Here is a 13,285-nt window from a genome sequence, read left to right as displayed (position 1 = left end):
GAGAGAGACAGAGAGAGCAGCAGCATAGCAGAAATATGGGGAATACAGGACACACTACAATACAGGACATAGCATTTTACAGTGGTGCCCCGCAAGACGAATGCCTCGCAAGACGAAAAACCCGCTAGACGAAAGGGTTTTCCGTTTTTCGATGCACTTCGCAAGACGAATTTCCGTATGGGCTTGCTTCGCAAAACGAAAAAGTCTTGCAAGTCTTGCGATTTTTTTCGCTCCCCCCCTTTTTCTAAGCCGCTAAGCCGCTAATAGCCTTTTAGCCGCTAAGCCGCTAAGCCTTTAATAGCCGCTAAACCGCTAATAGCGCTAATCCGCTAAGCCGCTAATAGGGTTGCTTCGCAAGACGAAAAAACCGCTAGACGAAGAGACTCTCGGAACGGATTATTTTCGTCTTGCGAGGCACCACTGTACTTTGAAATAGGAGACAATACTGTGTTATACAGGGCAGGTGGCAACCCAAAGCCCCACCCAACTCTCACAGTACACACCATTCTGATGAGCTGTGTGGGGATGTTAACCGTGGGCCACCCTGCAGCAGGGGTGGGAGCGTCTTCCTCAGACATGGTGCCCTCATGCACTTACTGCCCCCCCCCAATATGGAGATAATAACAATGCCCAAATCACAATATAAGCATGGCAGGGGCAGTCAGGTGGCCTACTTGGGCCACCTCCATCATTGGGGACAGTACAGTAATGTATTAGTTTCTCCCGAGTGCAGAAAGTACTTGGTCATTCCAGCCATGAAGAAAGGTTGCAGTAACTTTTTTAATATAGAGAAAGGGCAAGTAAGAGGTGACATGGCAGAAGTTCAAAAAATGATTCATGGCATGGAGAAAGCAGAGAAAAGTTTATCTCCCCCTCTCATAACACTAGAACCCGTGGACATCTAATGAAGTAGGCATCAGTGGTGGCCACCAATCTGGTTGACTTTAAAATGAAGACTGGATAAAGTCATGGAGGAGAAGGCTATTGATGGGTTGATAGCCAGGATGGCTCTGCTCTGCCTCCGCAGCTGGAAGCAATAATGCTTCTGAATACCAGTTGCTGGAAGCCACAGGTGGAGGACGAGTGCTCTTGTGCTCAGGTCCCGTCTGCAGGTTTCTTGGTCCCTAAGAATCCAGCTGCTTCACCAGGTTTAATGTTTAATTTAAAAATTAAAGTAAAATGGACGATTGCTAGAGTGTGCAATGGCCCCAGCTGGGTGCAGTTACGTGCGTTTATGACTTCCATACTGTTATCAGGCCTATGTCTGAACCTCAAATGCGTAAGTGTTATAGTACAATACTTGCTTGGGAGTAAGCTTAGTGGGATTCACTTGTGAGTAAACATGCCCAAGAGTTTAGCGCTTTGTTTCACCGAAATCAGGATTAAACATGCCCAGCTCTCCCGAACTGCTATAACCAAATAAGCCAAAAAGTGCAACTCTGCTGTCTCAGCCGTAATGTCCTTGCGGCATTTTCTTTGCCCAAGTTGGGAATCAGACCATTGGTCCATCCAGCTCAGTACTGTCTACACTGACTGGCAGCAGCTCTCCAGGGTTTCAGAGGGAACATTCCCAGGAAATGCCAGGGACTGAACCTGCAGTCTTCTGCATACAAGGCAGATGATCTACTATTGAGCTATGGTCCTTCTCAACTATGACTCCAAGAGCACCTGGACATTTCTTCCACAACTGCTTACACACACACACACACACACACACACACACACACACACACACACTTCCATCACTCAGAAGCTGTTTAATCCTTACCCATTCAGTGGCTTCTTTGTGGTCCTCCAGATGTTGCACTCCAACTCCCATCATCTCTAGCCAGGATGGCCAATGATCAGGGATGGCAGGAGGTGCAGTTCAAGAACATCTGGATCGCACCACATTGGGTGACACTGGTTTACTGGAACAAAATGTAAGGGCATCTCAGCAACCCTAGAGAAATACGATGGGCTGAAACTCCTTGGTCTTTTTTGATGCTTATTTTATTAAAATATACAGTGACTGAATATCAAGTAGTTACAGAGAACAAGAACCAGCGACTGTCTCCCCATATTGTGCTGTGAAAGGAGGTTTAGGAGATGCTGGAATGAAAGGCTAGTGGGACATGCGGCCATTCCTTATACTGTACATATGTCAGGAAGCATTGAGTACCAACTCACAACATCCTGAGAGGGATCTGGGGTGTGGGTGGGAGAGGACAAGGGAACCACACTTTGTAGCCAGGTTGGCGATGGGAGACCCTGCCTTGCGCAAGGCAATCAGAGCAGAGAGATTGTGTATTGGCTCTCCTTCATTGGAGGTTTTGAAGCAGAGCCTGGATGGCCTTCTGCCATGGATGCTTTAGCTGAGATTCCTGCATTGCAGGGGGCTGGACTAGATGACCCTCAGGGTCCCTTCCAACTCTACGATTCTATGTGTGACAGGGGGAGCAATACTGTAGCCATCTGCGTCTGGAGAGAACAAGGAGAGAAATATGAAATGGACATTGCAATGTGTAGGGCCAAGTCCTTTTTGAAGTGCTGAGTCTGGTCACATTTTGGGTTTATGGCACGGATGGTGGTTTTTTAGGGATGCTCATGAAATCTCCCCCTCTGGGTTTTGACATCCCAGATTCCCTGATCTGGTTTCTGGAATAAGCAATCAGTCATTCTGAATTTTTTATTCCTGAGCTTTGTACAGACTCCTGCAAAGCCAGAGTTTGCTGCAAGTTCCAGTTCAGGTATTTTCCTTTCCTATACAAATTACTAATGGACATCAGTGTTTTGATTAAATTGCACCACAAAATGGAATTGTAATGTGATCACATCAGGACTCACTTTCCTTTTGTTTTGCACTGTGATTTGATCAGTGCAAATATGTGCTGGTGTAAATCAGTAACTTGTAAGAGAAGGGTACAAAGTGAAAAGTAATGGTAGAATCCCTAAATTAAACCAAGAGGCAGGCAGAGATGTGGAACAAGAATGGAAATGGGGGGGGGGTTTAAACTCATCTCTGCTTTTCAAATTTCTGCAATCCCTGGACTTCCTCATTAAGGGAGAGGAAGGTCAGGAAAGGGCAGTCAGGATTCTCTGAATGGCAGCTTGCTCAACATTCTGGGACACCTTCCAGGATGCATTTTACATGACCTGTAAAATGTATCCCAACCACCCGCATAAATTGTGTCTATGCCCTAGAATGCATCCAAGAGCCCTCTGCAAATTCCCAGGAGCTATGGAGCAGACCAATGTGGAAAACATCTCTGGTGGGACCACTTGCATATGCTGTGTATACCCTCTGCCTTTAAAGCACATTTGAAGGACATTCCCTCAAAGAATTCTGGGCACTGTTGTCAAGAGTTGCTGGGAATTGTAACTCTGGGAACAGCAAACTACAGTGCCCAGAATTCTTTGAGGGAAAAAATATGCTTCGAATTTGCTTTAAAGGTTGTGTGTGTATATGCAGCAGAAGAGGCATGTGGGCCATAACAAGGCCAAGGACTTTGAAGTCTATACCATCCTCCTGCTTTCCATGAGAATATGTCAACCGAGCACTGGCTAATGGAGATCAGGACTTGCCTGCAGTGGTGCAACTCTGCAGAGCTCACACACATCCAGAGAGCTCTTCTGCTGCTGCTGCTGCTGCTGCTGCTCTTGCACACCTCCCAACAGCCACTGCAAGCCACAGTCAGTCAGGAGTCAGGGTTTCCAAAGCGACTTGTGCACCCTTCTCCTGTTCCTCTCACTTCAGCTGAAGGGAGAGTGGGGGGCGGGGGAAATGTGAAATGCAGAATGTGGAGCAGGAGGGCCCAGCTGGGGGTGGGGGCAGAGATGGCCCCCCATGAGGGATGGCGGGTGTGCAAAACGGTCGTTCCCTATTCAAGGCTGGCTGAAATGAACAGCAGCTGTGCAAGAGCACAACTCTGAAGGGGAAAACAGCCCTATTCAAGTACTGAAGGATTTGGTGTTTGAGAAATGGAGCTTAATAAATTTGGGGGAGGAGAAGTGCTGCCATTCACTCTCAGAAAAGCAGAATCCTTCTCCAATGTGCTGCTAGAAAAATATCTTTCCCTGGGCCGATGAGGCATCTCTTCTCTCAGAGCAATTCCCTGCTGTACCAGAGATTCCTGTAAGAGCCCAGTCACCCCCCCAGCCCCCCCCCCCGCCAATCCCTCGGCTCCTAGACATTCAGTTGTGAGCATCCAGCAAATCTTGCAAGCAAACAGCATCTCTTTCCCTTTTTGTCTTTTATTCCCCCCCCCCCGCCCTGAAATATAAAAAAGAGTTTTTTGGTTGTTTTCTTGGTTTCCTCGGAAAGACGTGTGTGCTTCACAAGAAAGATGGACAGGTCTGTCCAAGTGCAGGCCAAGGAGGCAGGTGGGGCGGGAGAGACGTGGCGGGATCCCTGGCGGTGGCGCCCTAGATGACATTCTCAAACAGCTGCATGGAGGTCATGATGTTCTCATCCTGATGCAGGGAGACAGAGAGAAAGAGAGAGGAGGTCTGAGTGACTGACTAGGAACCTAAGAAGAGCACCTGCTGGGTCAGGCCAGCAGCCCATCCAGTGAGCTTCCTGCTCTCCCAGGCGCTGACCAGATGTCCCCATGGGGAGCCGGCCAGCTGGGAACAAGCACAATAGCAGCACTGCTCAGGCACGAGGCTGGGATGAAAAATGTGAACAAAGATCATCTTTAGGCTTATCCTAGAGGAATTCCCAAACTTCATGCAGTAAGAAATACATTAAACCCTCATTAAAGATTCTGGTAAGGAAGCCCAAAGCACTCCTCTACACAGAGGAGGGTGCCCAGTGCCACCCTGCAAGATTCATTGCTGTGGCCTTAGCATCTTCAATCAGCCTCTGATGGGGATGGGTACTTCTGCTTGTCTCTGCAACAGGTCTGACTAAATGGCTCAATAATTCTCAGTGCAAAGAGGCAGCAGAATCAGAGGAGGCTGCTTGCTACATCTCTGCTTAAGTCACTGATCTGGGCTTATATCCACAAACCAGGAGGCAAATCCAGATCAGTGACTCATGCAGTGGGCAAGCCTTACACAAAGAGGGAAAGCGTGTCCCTCCAATCATAATTCTGCAATAAATGTGCCAGCTCTCTGACATTCTGGAAACACTGTGATAATGGAAGATCATGGAGTTATAGTGGAATCCAGGGATTATTTCCTCAACAAGCATGATGGCTGAATTTCCTCTGGTGGGCATGCATGAGCCATGGTCAGTGCCTATTGGACGGTGTCCATGCCAACTATACAAACCAGCACAACTGCTACATTTCCACTGTCATTTTGAATCAGTTTTGAATTGCCAACACCTCCAAATTAAAAAAATATTTTTTATAAGAAGTGTTCCCAATGATTTCAGATTTTCATACTCAGCTTGAAAGTGGGTATTTATTGGACCCCTTAAACAGAAAAGCTTTAAACCTTTTAAATAAAAAAGCACACTGCCCCCACTCCTTTTAAAAAGAGCACCAGGCTGTTGGTCTCTTGCTGCAGGATTCTGTGGGGCTGTTCTTGAGCTCACCTTCTGACAAGTCTCTAGGAACTCCTCTATAGTGACCACGCCATCCTGATTTTTGTCCATTTTCTGAAATGCAAAATGCGCTGTGTGAGTAACAGATGCCTGACCCAGATACACAGAGCCCAGACCCTATAAATGCACTGCCCCACCCTTCTCCTCCCCCAGGGTGTGCAAGCCTGCCTGAGGTGCCCGCAGTGCCCCACTGGACAGTCCATTGAGAGGTTCCCTTTCCCCTTTCCTGCAGCTTCTGCCTCTGCTTCCATTGGCAGTCTGAATCAGCATCTGCTGTTAAGTCCCAATGTGCTCTGATGGACAGCACTCAAACTTCCATAACATAACAGCCTCAGGAAACGGCAACCCCCACCCCCAGCTGAGGCTAGTTTTGCTTCACCAGAATGCTTGCTTCATAAACATGAAGCAGAGACTTAGGAAGTCCTTAAGTAAGAACCTGGGGCCTCCACCAGTTATTTATTTATCTGCAGATTTATAAACCACAAAAAGTTACTACCAAAGTAATGTACAGCAAAACAAGATAAAATGCAAAAGATTACAAACTCAGTAAAACAAAAGCAATAAAACCATTTTGAAAACTGTATGTTTATTATTCCATAAAATGACAGGGGAAAGCCTTCTTAAACAAAAACCATCTTCAACCAACATCAGAAGGCTTGGTGCTTGGCTAATTTCAGCTGGGCACTGATTCCAGAAGGCTGGAGCTGCAACACTAAAAACCTTGGGGTTGTGCAAGGAAACCTGCTTGCGCGATGAACTCTTTCTTCCCCTCACTCACCTGTCCCCCAAGTCTGTCGCAGACGGTTGTGGGAACCCCCAAACAGATTGGGGGGCATGTAGGGGAAGGAAAGGAGGGCAAGCTCCATTGCACAAAAGGAAGTCCTTGTGTGGATGAGATGACACGGATGGATGAAACCAGTGCCCTTTTCCTAGAAAAATAGGTGTCTGTGCTCACCATGAAGTTGTTACAAGTGTCACACTTTCAAACTAAAAAAAGAAGTGCCGGTACTGCATACCATTAAGTACCCCCTGGGGGGGAAAGCACTGGATTCAACCCTCAGGGCGGTATCCAATTAAGGCCGCCTGTTGCTGCTAGGATTTCTGCTTGTGCAACTGAACTTTCCTTCCTCTCCTCTCTTTAAATCTGCCCTAGGAGTTCCCCAACCCTCCAGAGCACATCTGAAGGTGTGTGGCAGGGATGCTTCACTGAGCAAGCAGAAGCCCTTTTGCTGACAGGACACGTTAGTCAGACACTGCCCTCAGTCTCTGGCATGCACAGTAAGTGCAGCTCTGGGGCATGCAATACCCCAGCTGAGGACTGCAGTTGTCAGGCAGGAATATCTGGGGTGAGACAGTCCAGTGCCCCTCAGTCTTCGCTAACATGAGCCATGGCCAAGGATGATGGGAGTCGTGGTCCAGGTACACCTGGAAGGAAAACACACAGCAGGCGCTTGCAGAGAATTGCACCATCCTGCCATGGACTTTTGTGTCTACACAACAGCTTCAGGCACCTGTAACTTCCGTCGCCACCTTGCCTGCTCCTTTTCAGCGCCTCCCAGCTGCTTTCTTGGCTAATCGAGGAATTACCTGCTGCCCCGCACCCCCAGTCCCCTTACCTGGAAGAACTTCTCCACGTGTTCAATGGGAGCATCTTCCCGCAAGATTGGGTAGGTGTAGCGGCCCATCATGTCATAGATGGACTTCATTATTGCCAACATCTCCTGGCAGAGAAGGACAGCAAAGCTTTCAGAGCAGTCAAGAGGCTGGGTGAAGCCAGCTTTCTCCCCACTCCTTTTCTGTCTTTAGTGGACTCTTTAGTTTGACTCTGCTCAAAGGCAAGGAGCTTAAGAGTCATGTAAAGGATTTTTGCACTTCTTAATCAGCCCTGACTTCCAGCCGGGGGAAGAGGCTGTAGCTGAGTGGCTAGAGCATCTAACTTGCATGCAAAAGGCCCCAGATTTAATCCCCAGCATCTCCAAGTAGGGCTGGGAAAGACTCCTCCCTCGAGACCCCCTGCCAGGCAGTGCACACTTTGCTGAGCTAGATGGACTCAGTGGTCTGACGTGAGATAAGGCAGCTTCCTATTTAAACCACCCCTTTCTTCAAACCGCAAGGAGTGTGGCGCAGTAGGAGAGTATGTGTTCTGCCTGCAGAAGGTCCCAGTATCCATCTGAATGCCTTGGCCTGATGAAGTATAGAGCTGTGCAAACAAATCGGGATGAATGCTCAATAAATAGGTGTCATCTGAATGAGGCCAGAGCTAAACCCTGAAGAACAGGGACTCTAAAAACGTCATACTACCAAGAAGGACAGTTTTAACAAATCATCCCCAAAGGCAAAGATGGGACAACGCTTTACTAGGGACAGACAAGGTTTATGTTGTAAGTAAGGACAGTAGAGACATATTAAAAGGTAGCCTCAAGGATGCCAGAGCATGAGCACAAGCGCTCTCTCTCTCTCTCTCTCTCTCTCTCACACACACACACACACACACACAAACACAGAACTCACCTCCTTGGTGATATAGCCATCCTTGTTGATGTCATAAAGGTTGAATGCCCACTTGAGCTTCTCATGCACCGTCCCACGCAACAAGATGGAGAGGCCAATGACAAAATCCTGCAAGAGAGGAAGGGGCAGAGCAATTGGGTATCCCATGGTGCAGCTCCCATGAAAAGAGCACACCTCCCCTCCACTCTCAGGCAGCCACTTCCGGCCAAATGGGACGTAATAGTAAGAACACAAGAGCACAGGAGCCTTATGCTGATTCAGGCCTTTGGTCCAGCTGGCTGCCCAGTGTTTTCTAGGGACGGCTCCAAGAGGTTTTTCATATGCCCTGCCACTTTCCCCAGGAAAACCTGCTGTTTATCACTGAATCAGAAGAAGCGTCAATCCACAGGAAACCCAAAGGACATTCAGTGGTAAACAGCAGGTTTCCCAGGGAAAGCAGGGGGGCAAATGTAAAACCTCTCGGACCCATGCCTAGAAAGCACAGAACAAACAGAAGTGTGGACAAGCCCTTCAAGTGGCTCCCCAGGGATCCAGACAGGGAGTTTCAGTCCTACCTGGAGATGCTGGGGACTGAACCTGGGACCTTCTGCATGCAGGACAGATGCTCTACAACTGAGCTACAGCCTTTCCATGCAGTGCCTTTGTAATGTGTGTACTGTGTATAATCTGCAAAGTCTCAGGACCTCCCCAACGACGCTAGAACTCTCCCTGCTTCTCTGAAATTTGCTACGTCTGTGAATTTCCTTAAGGCCAATTAAGGCTTTTCTATTGCAGATTCAAGAGCGGTTTTTATGCCGACACCTTCCAATTCTGTGTTGCATCCAATGTTATTCATACCTGAAGTAGACCTATTGGAAGCAATGTACACAACTAATAGTTGTTAACTATATGTTGCTGCTGTTGGCATCTGTCTGTCTCAAGAGACAGTGGAGTGTGCCTCCATCAAACCGCTGTATTAGCACCACCAAAGTGACCTCCCTGGGGTGCAAGCCTGGGCAGCGTGCAGGGAGGTCCTGGCTGGCCCAGATGACAAGACCTCCCCTCACCCCCGGCCTCACTGATGGGGTCCAAAGGAAAGCAGAGCTAGATGTTTGGCACCAGCTTGGCTGCAGGAGTTGCCGGAAGGTGCCATCCAACTGTCGTAGGGACCCTACTCCGGATTTGAGCAGGATTTACTCCTTAGCCTTTTCTTCTCTTGAAGACCCCACAAGGCATTGAAGGTTTAGGACCAGAGTTTTCCTTCTCCTAAAGGGCTACCTTAAGGGATCTTGCTCAAGCCCCTCTGCCGCAAAATTGGGAGCTGGCACTGGCAAAGGAAGCCTGCAGGGGATATACTGACCCCCGAGCAGGGGAGACCAACAGAATGCTCCCATGTGCCTGCATGCACTATGGCACCTGTGAAAGGTTTCATCCATTCTGAACAGAGGAGAGGCGCAACGAGCTTCTCTTTGTCAGCAAGTGCAGCAGTAGATGATGTGGGTGCCATTCTCCCATTGATGGGGCAGCTGGTGTGTCGGGGGGGGGCATCCCCTCACCATTTTGTGGTCCTGCCTCTTTTTCTGATCTTGCCATTATGCCGAGCCCCTGTAGCTGCCATTTTGTGCCTTGCACCCACAGCACTTTGTCAAAATTCCAAATGTGCCCACTGCTCCAAAAGGTTTCCACCTGCTGCTGACATCTATGTCAAGACAACCTGTGCCTCTTTGCTCTGCACCTCCCCCTTCACCCCCCCCTTCAGTCCTGGTGAATATGGTGCATCAGCTGAAGGCATGTTGTTGTTGTTTAGTCGTTTAGTCGTGTCTGACTCTTCATGACCCCCTGGACCAGAGCACACCAGGCACTCCTGTCTTCCACTGCCTACCACAGTTTGGCCAAACTCATGTTCTTCGAGAACAGTGTCCAGCCATCTCATCCTCTGTCGTCCCCTTGTCCTTGTGCCCTCCATCTTTCCCAACATCAGGGTCTTTTCCAGGGAGTCTTTTCTTCTCATGAGGTGGCCAAAGTATTGGAGCCTCAGCTTCACGATCTGTCCTTCCAGTGACAGATCCTGAAGCATACCCTCCAACATTTTCATTCCCCAAATCAGGACATCAGAAGGGATACGCTTTCTGGTCCAGCTCTCTGATCCAGCTCTCAGCAGGGTTCTTTTGGTCTGGGGCAAGGACTCACACCAAAGCGCAGGACTGAAAAAGGGACATTCTGGGATGCAAGCAGAAGCTGGGATTGGCTTCTGGGATTCTGGATGTCCCGCTTAAAATGGAACACTTGTGGGGTATGTTTGAGGCTGGGAAATGGCACCCAAGAAAGCACCATTTGGGTTTTTTTCCACAGAGCAACAGCCTGCAGATTAAAAGTATACCTGTTCACCCTTACTTTCGCCTCTGGGAAACAGGCTTGGCAGGGTTTTGTACCCAACCCAAAACCTCTTTGAGCAAGGTGATGTTCAGCAAAAGAATTGTTGGCGTGTAGATCACGAGAAGAGAGGCCTTCCCCACCTGTCCCATTGCTTCTGACCGGTTTTACCTCCCAAATGGTTCACCAAGGACTGCCTGGAGCCACAACCCAAGGAACAGAGAGAAGAGCACTTTACCTCGAAGCGGATGGCTCCATTCCGGTCCACATCAAAGGCATTGAACAGGAAATGCGCATACATGGTGGCATCTGCAGAGGGAACAGCAGAAGCAGGTGGGCTACAGGGGCTTGTGGGGTCTTGCTTATTCACTCTGCCTACGAAGCAGGAACACAGGAAGGTGCTGGATACTGCCAGGCGGGTTGGTTCATTTAGCTCAGCATGGTGGGAGCCCTCCAGACTTGCTCGACTCCAATTCCCATCATCCTTGATGATGGTTGATGATGGGAGTTGTAGTCAAGCAGCTCGCTGGCTGGGCTTGATGGGAGCCAGAGTCCAGTGACATCCAGGGGGCCACAGATCTTCCTCAATCCTAGTCAGTGCTGACTGGCGGGGGCTCTTCAGGGGCTTCCAGCAGGGAGTCTTTTTTTTTTTTTTATAAAATTTTTATTGGTTTTACAACATTTTAAAAAGACAAACAAACAATGAAAATGACAAACAAACACGCATAGTTTCGTACATATTTTCTTATAAACCTCTTTTCTTGGACTTCCCCATACCCCCCCCTCTCTGCATCCCAATGTCCATACTTCAACTAGCAACTCCCAGTTATTGCTTTCAAGTCTCTGTCAACTTAGTTCTTTTCTATCTTCTAACCATATATCCCTGTACCCCCTTGTTTCTGAAAACCACGACATTTTTAACATTCATTAAGTTTATAATAGTCCTTCAGATAACTTTTAAATTTTCTCCAGTCTTCTTCCACCGTCTCTTTTCGTTGGTCACGGATTCTGCCTGTCATCTCGGCCAATGTCATATAGTCCATCACTTTCATCTGCCATTCTTCCAGAGTGGGTAAATCTTGTGTCTTCCAATACTTTGCGATGAGTATTCTTGCCGCTGTTGTAGCATACATAAAAAAAGTTCTATCCTTCTTTGTCACCAATTGGCCGACAATGCCCAGAAGAAAGGCCTCTGGCTTTTTGGGAAAGGTACATTTAAGTACCTTTTTCATTTCATTATAGATCATTTCCCAGAAGGCCTTAATCTTCGGGCAAGTCCACCAAAGGTGATAAAAGGTACCTTCAGTCTCTTTACACTTCCAACATTTATTATCAGGCAAATGATAGATTTTTGCCAGCTTGACTGGGGTCATGTACCACCTGTATACCATTTTCATAATGTTTTCCTTTAAGGCATTACATGCCGTAAATTTAATACCGGTGTTCCATAACCATTCCCAGTCAGCTGACATGATGTTATGTCCAACATCCTGAGCCCACTTAATCATAGCAGATTTTACTGTTTCATCCTGTGTGTTCCATTTCAACAGCAAGTTATACATTCTAGATAAAATCTTAGTATTGGGTTCTAACAGTTCAGTTTCTAATTTTGATTTTTCCACCTGGAAACCAATTTTCCTGTCCTGTTTAAAAAATTCCATTATTTGACGATATTGAAACCAGTTTCCAACTTTATGCTTCAATTTCTCCTGACTTTGTAGTCTGAACTTGTCTCCATCCTGTTCTAAGATTTCCCAATACTTCGGCCAACCGGCCTCCGTATTGAGTCTCTTCACTGCTTTGGCCTCCACTGGTGACACCCATCTAGGGGTTTTATTTTCCAATAGATCTTTGTATCTTATCCAAACATTAATCAATGCTTTCCTAACAATGTGATTTTTAAAAGCGCTGTTTACTTTATCATACCAAAGATATGCATGCCAACCAAAAGCATTGTTAAAACCTTCCAGATCCAAGATATCAGTGTTCTCGAGGAGCATCCATTCTTTCAGCCAGCAGAAAGCTGCTGCCTCGTAGTACAATTTTAAGTCCGGCAGGGCAAAACCCCCTCTTTCTTTAGCATCTGTTAATATTTTGAATTTAATTCTGGGCTTTTTGCCCTGCCAGACAAATTTCGAAATATCTTTCTGCCACCTCTTGAAACATTCCATCTTGTCGAGAATCTGCAAGGTCTGAAACAGAAAAAGCATTCTAGGCAATACATTCATTTTAATCACAGCGATTCGGCCTAGCATTGACAGTTTCAAATTTGACCATATTTCTAGATCTTTTTAAATTTCTGACCAACATTTTTCATAATTGTCCTTGTACAAATTCAGATTTTTAGATGTTAAATAAACCCCTAGGTATTTCACCTTCTTTACCACAGTCAAACCTGTTTCCTCTTGAAATTTCTCCTTTTCCATATCTGTTAAGTTTTTCCCTAAAACTTTAGTTTTTTGCTTGTTCAACTTAAATCCAGCTACCTGGCCAAACTGTTGTATTATTTCTAAAACCTTTTTTGTACTAGTGTTTGGCTCTTGCAAAGTCAATACCAGGTCATCTGCGAACGCTCTTAACTTGTAATGTTTAGCTCCGACCTGCACACCTTTAACCTGCTGGTCATTTCTTATCATGTTCAGCAACACCTCCAGAACTGAAATAAAAAGTAATGGGGAAATCGGGCACCCCTGTCGTGTTCCTTTTTCTATCTTAAGTTCCTCCGTCATAACATTATTTACAATCAGTTTAGCTTTTTGTTCAGAATATATTGCAGCCATACCATTCTCAAAACCCTGGCCTACCCCCATCCCATGAAGATTCTTTCTCATAAAACTCCAAGAAATGTTGTCAAAGGCCTTCTCCGCGTCCACAAAAATCAGTACTGCTTTA

General features: G+C 47.0%; 1 protein-coding gene across 5 annotated transcripts in view; it reads right to left on the bottom strand.

Moving 5' to 3' along the window:
* Positions 1-4,242: 4,242 nt before the first annotated feature.
* The window catches only part of KCNIP3 (potassium voltage-gated channel interacting protein 3), a 135,151-nt gene continuing 126,108 nt past the window's right edge, over positions 4,243-13,285 (bottom strand). For 4 of the 5 annotated variants that reach the window (XM_083514387.1, XM_083514388.1, XM_083514385.1 and 1 more), the window contains 5 exons: positions 10,632-10,702; positions 8,042-8,149; positions 7,147-7,251; positions 5,522-5,584; positions 4,243-4,452 (listed from right to left, as the gene is read on the bottom strand). In XM_083514387.1, coding sequence (XP_083370513.1) covers positions 4,405-4,452; positions 5,522-5,584; positions 7,147-7,251; positions 8,042-8,149; positions 10,632-10,702 — 395 coding nt within the window. In that variant the 3' untranslated portion in view covers positions 4,243-4,404. The remainder of the gene's footprint in view (positions 4,453-5,521; positions 5,585-7,146; positions 7,252-8,041; positions 8,150-10,631; positions 10,703-13,285) is intronic. The other variant, XM_083514386.1, reaches the window with a different exon arrangement.

Source organism: Podarcis liolepis (assembly GCF_965112155.1).
Source record: "Podarcis liolepis genome assembly, chromosome: 7".
In the NCBI taxonomy this organism is placed as follows: Eukaryota; Metazoa; Chordata; class Lepidosauria; order Squamata; family Lacertidae; genus Podarcis; species Podarcis liolepis.
The sequence above is the reverse complement of the archived record's forward strand: the minus strand, read 5'-3'. Positions and strand labels throughout refer to the sequence as shown.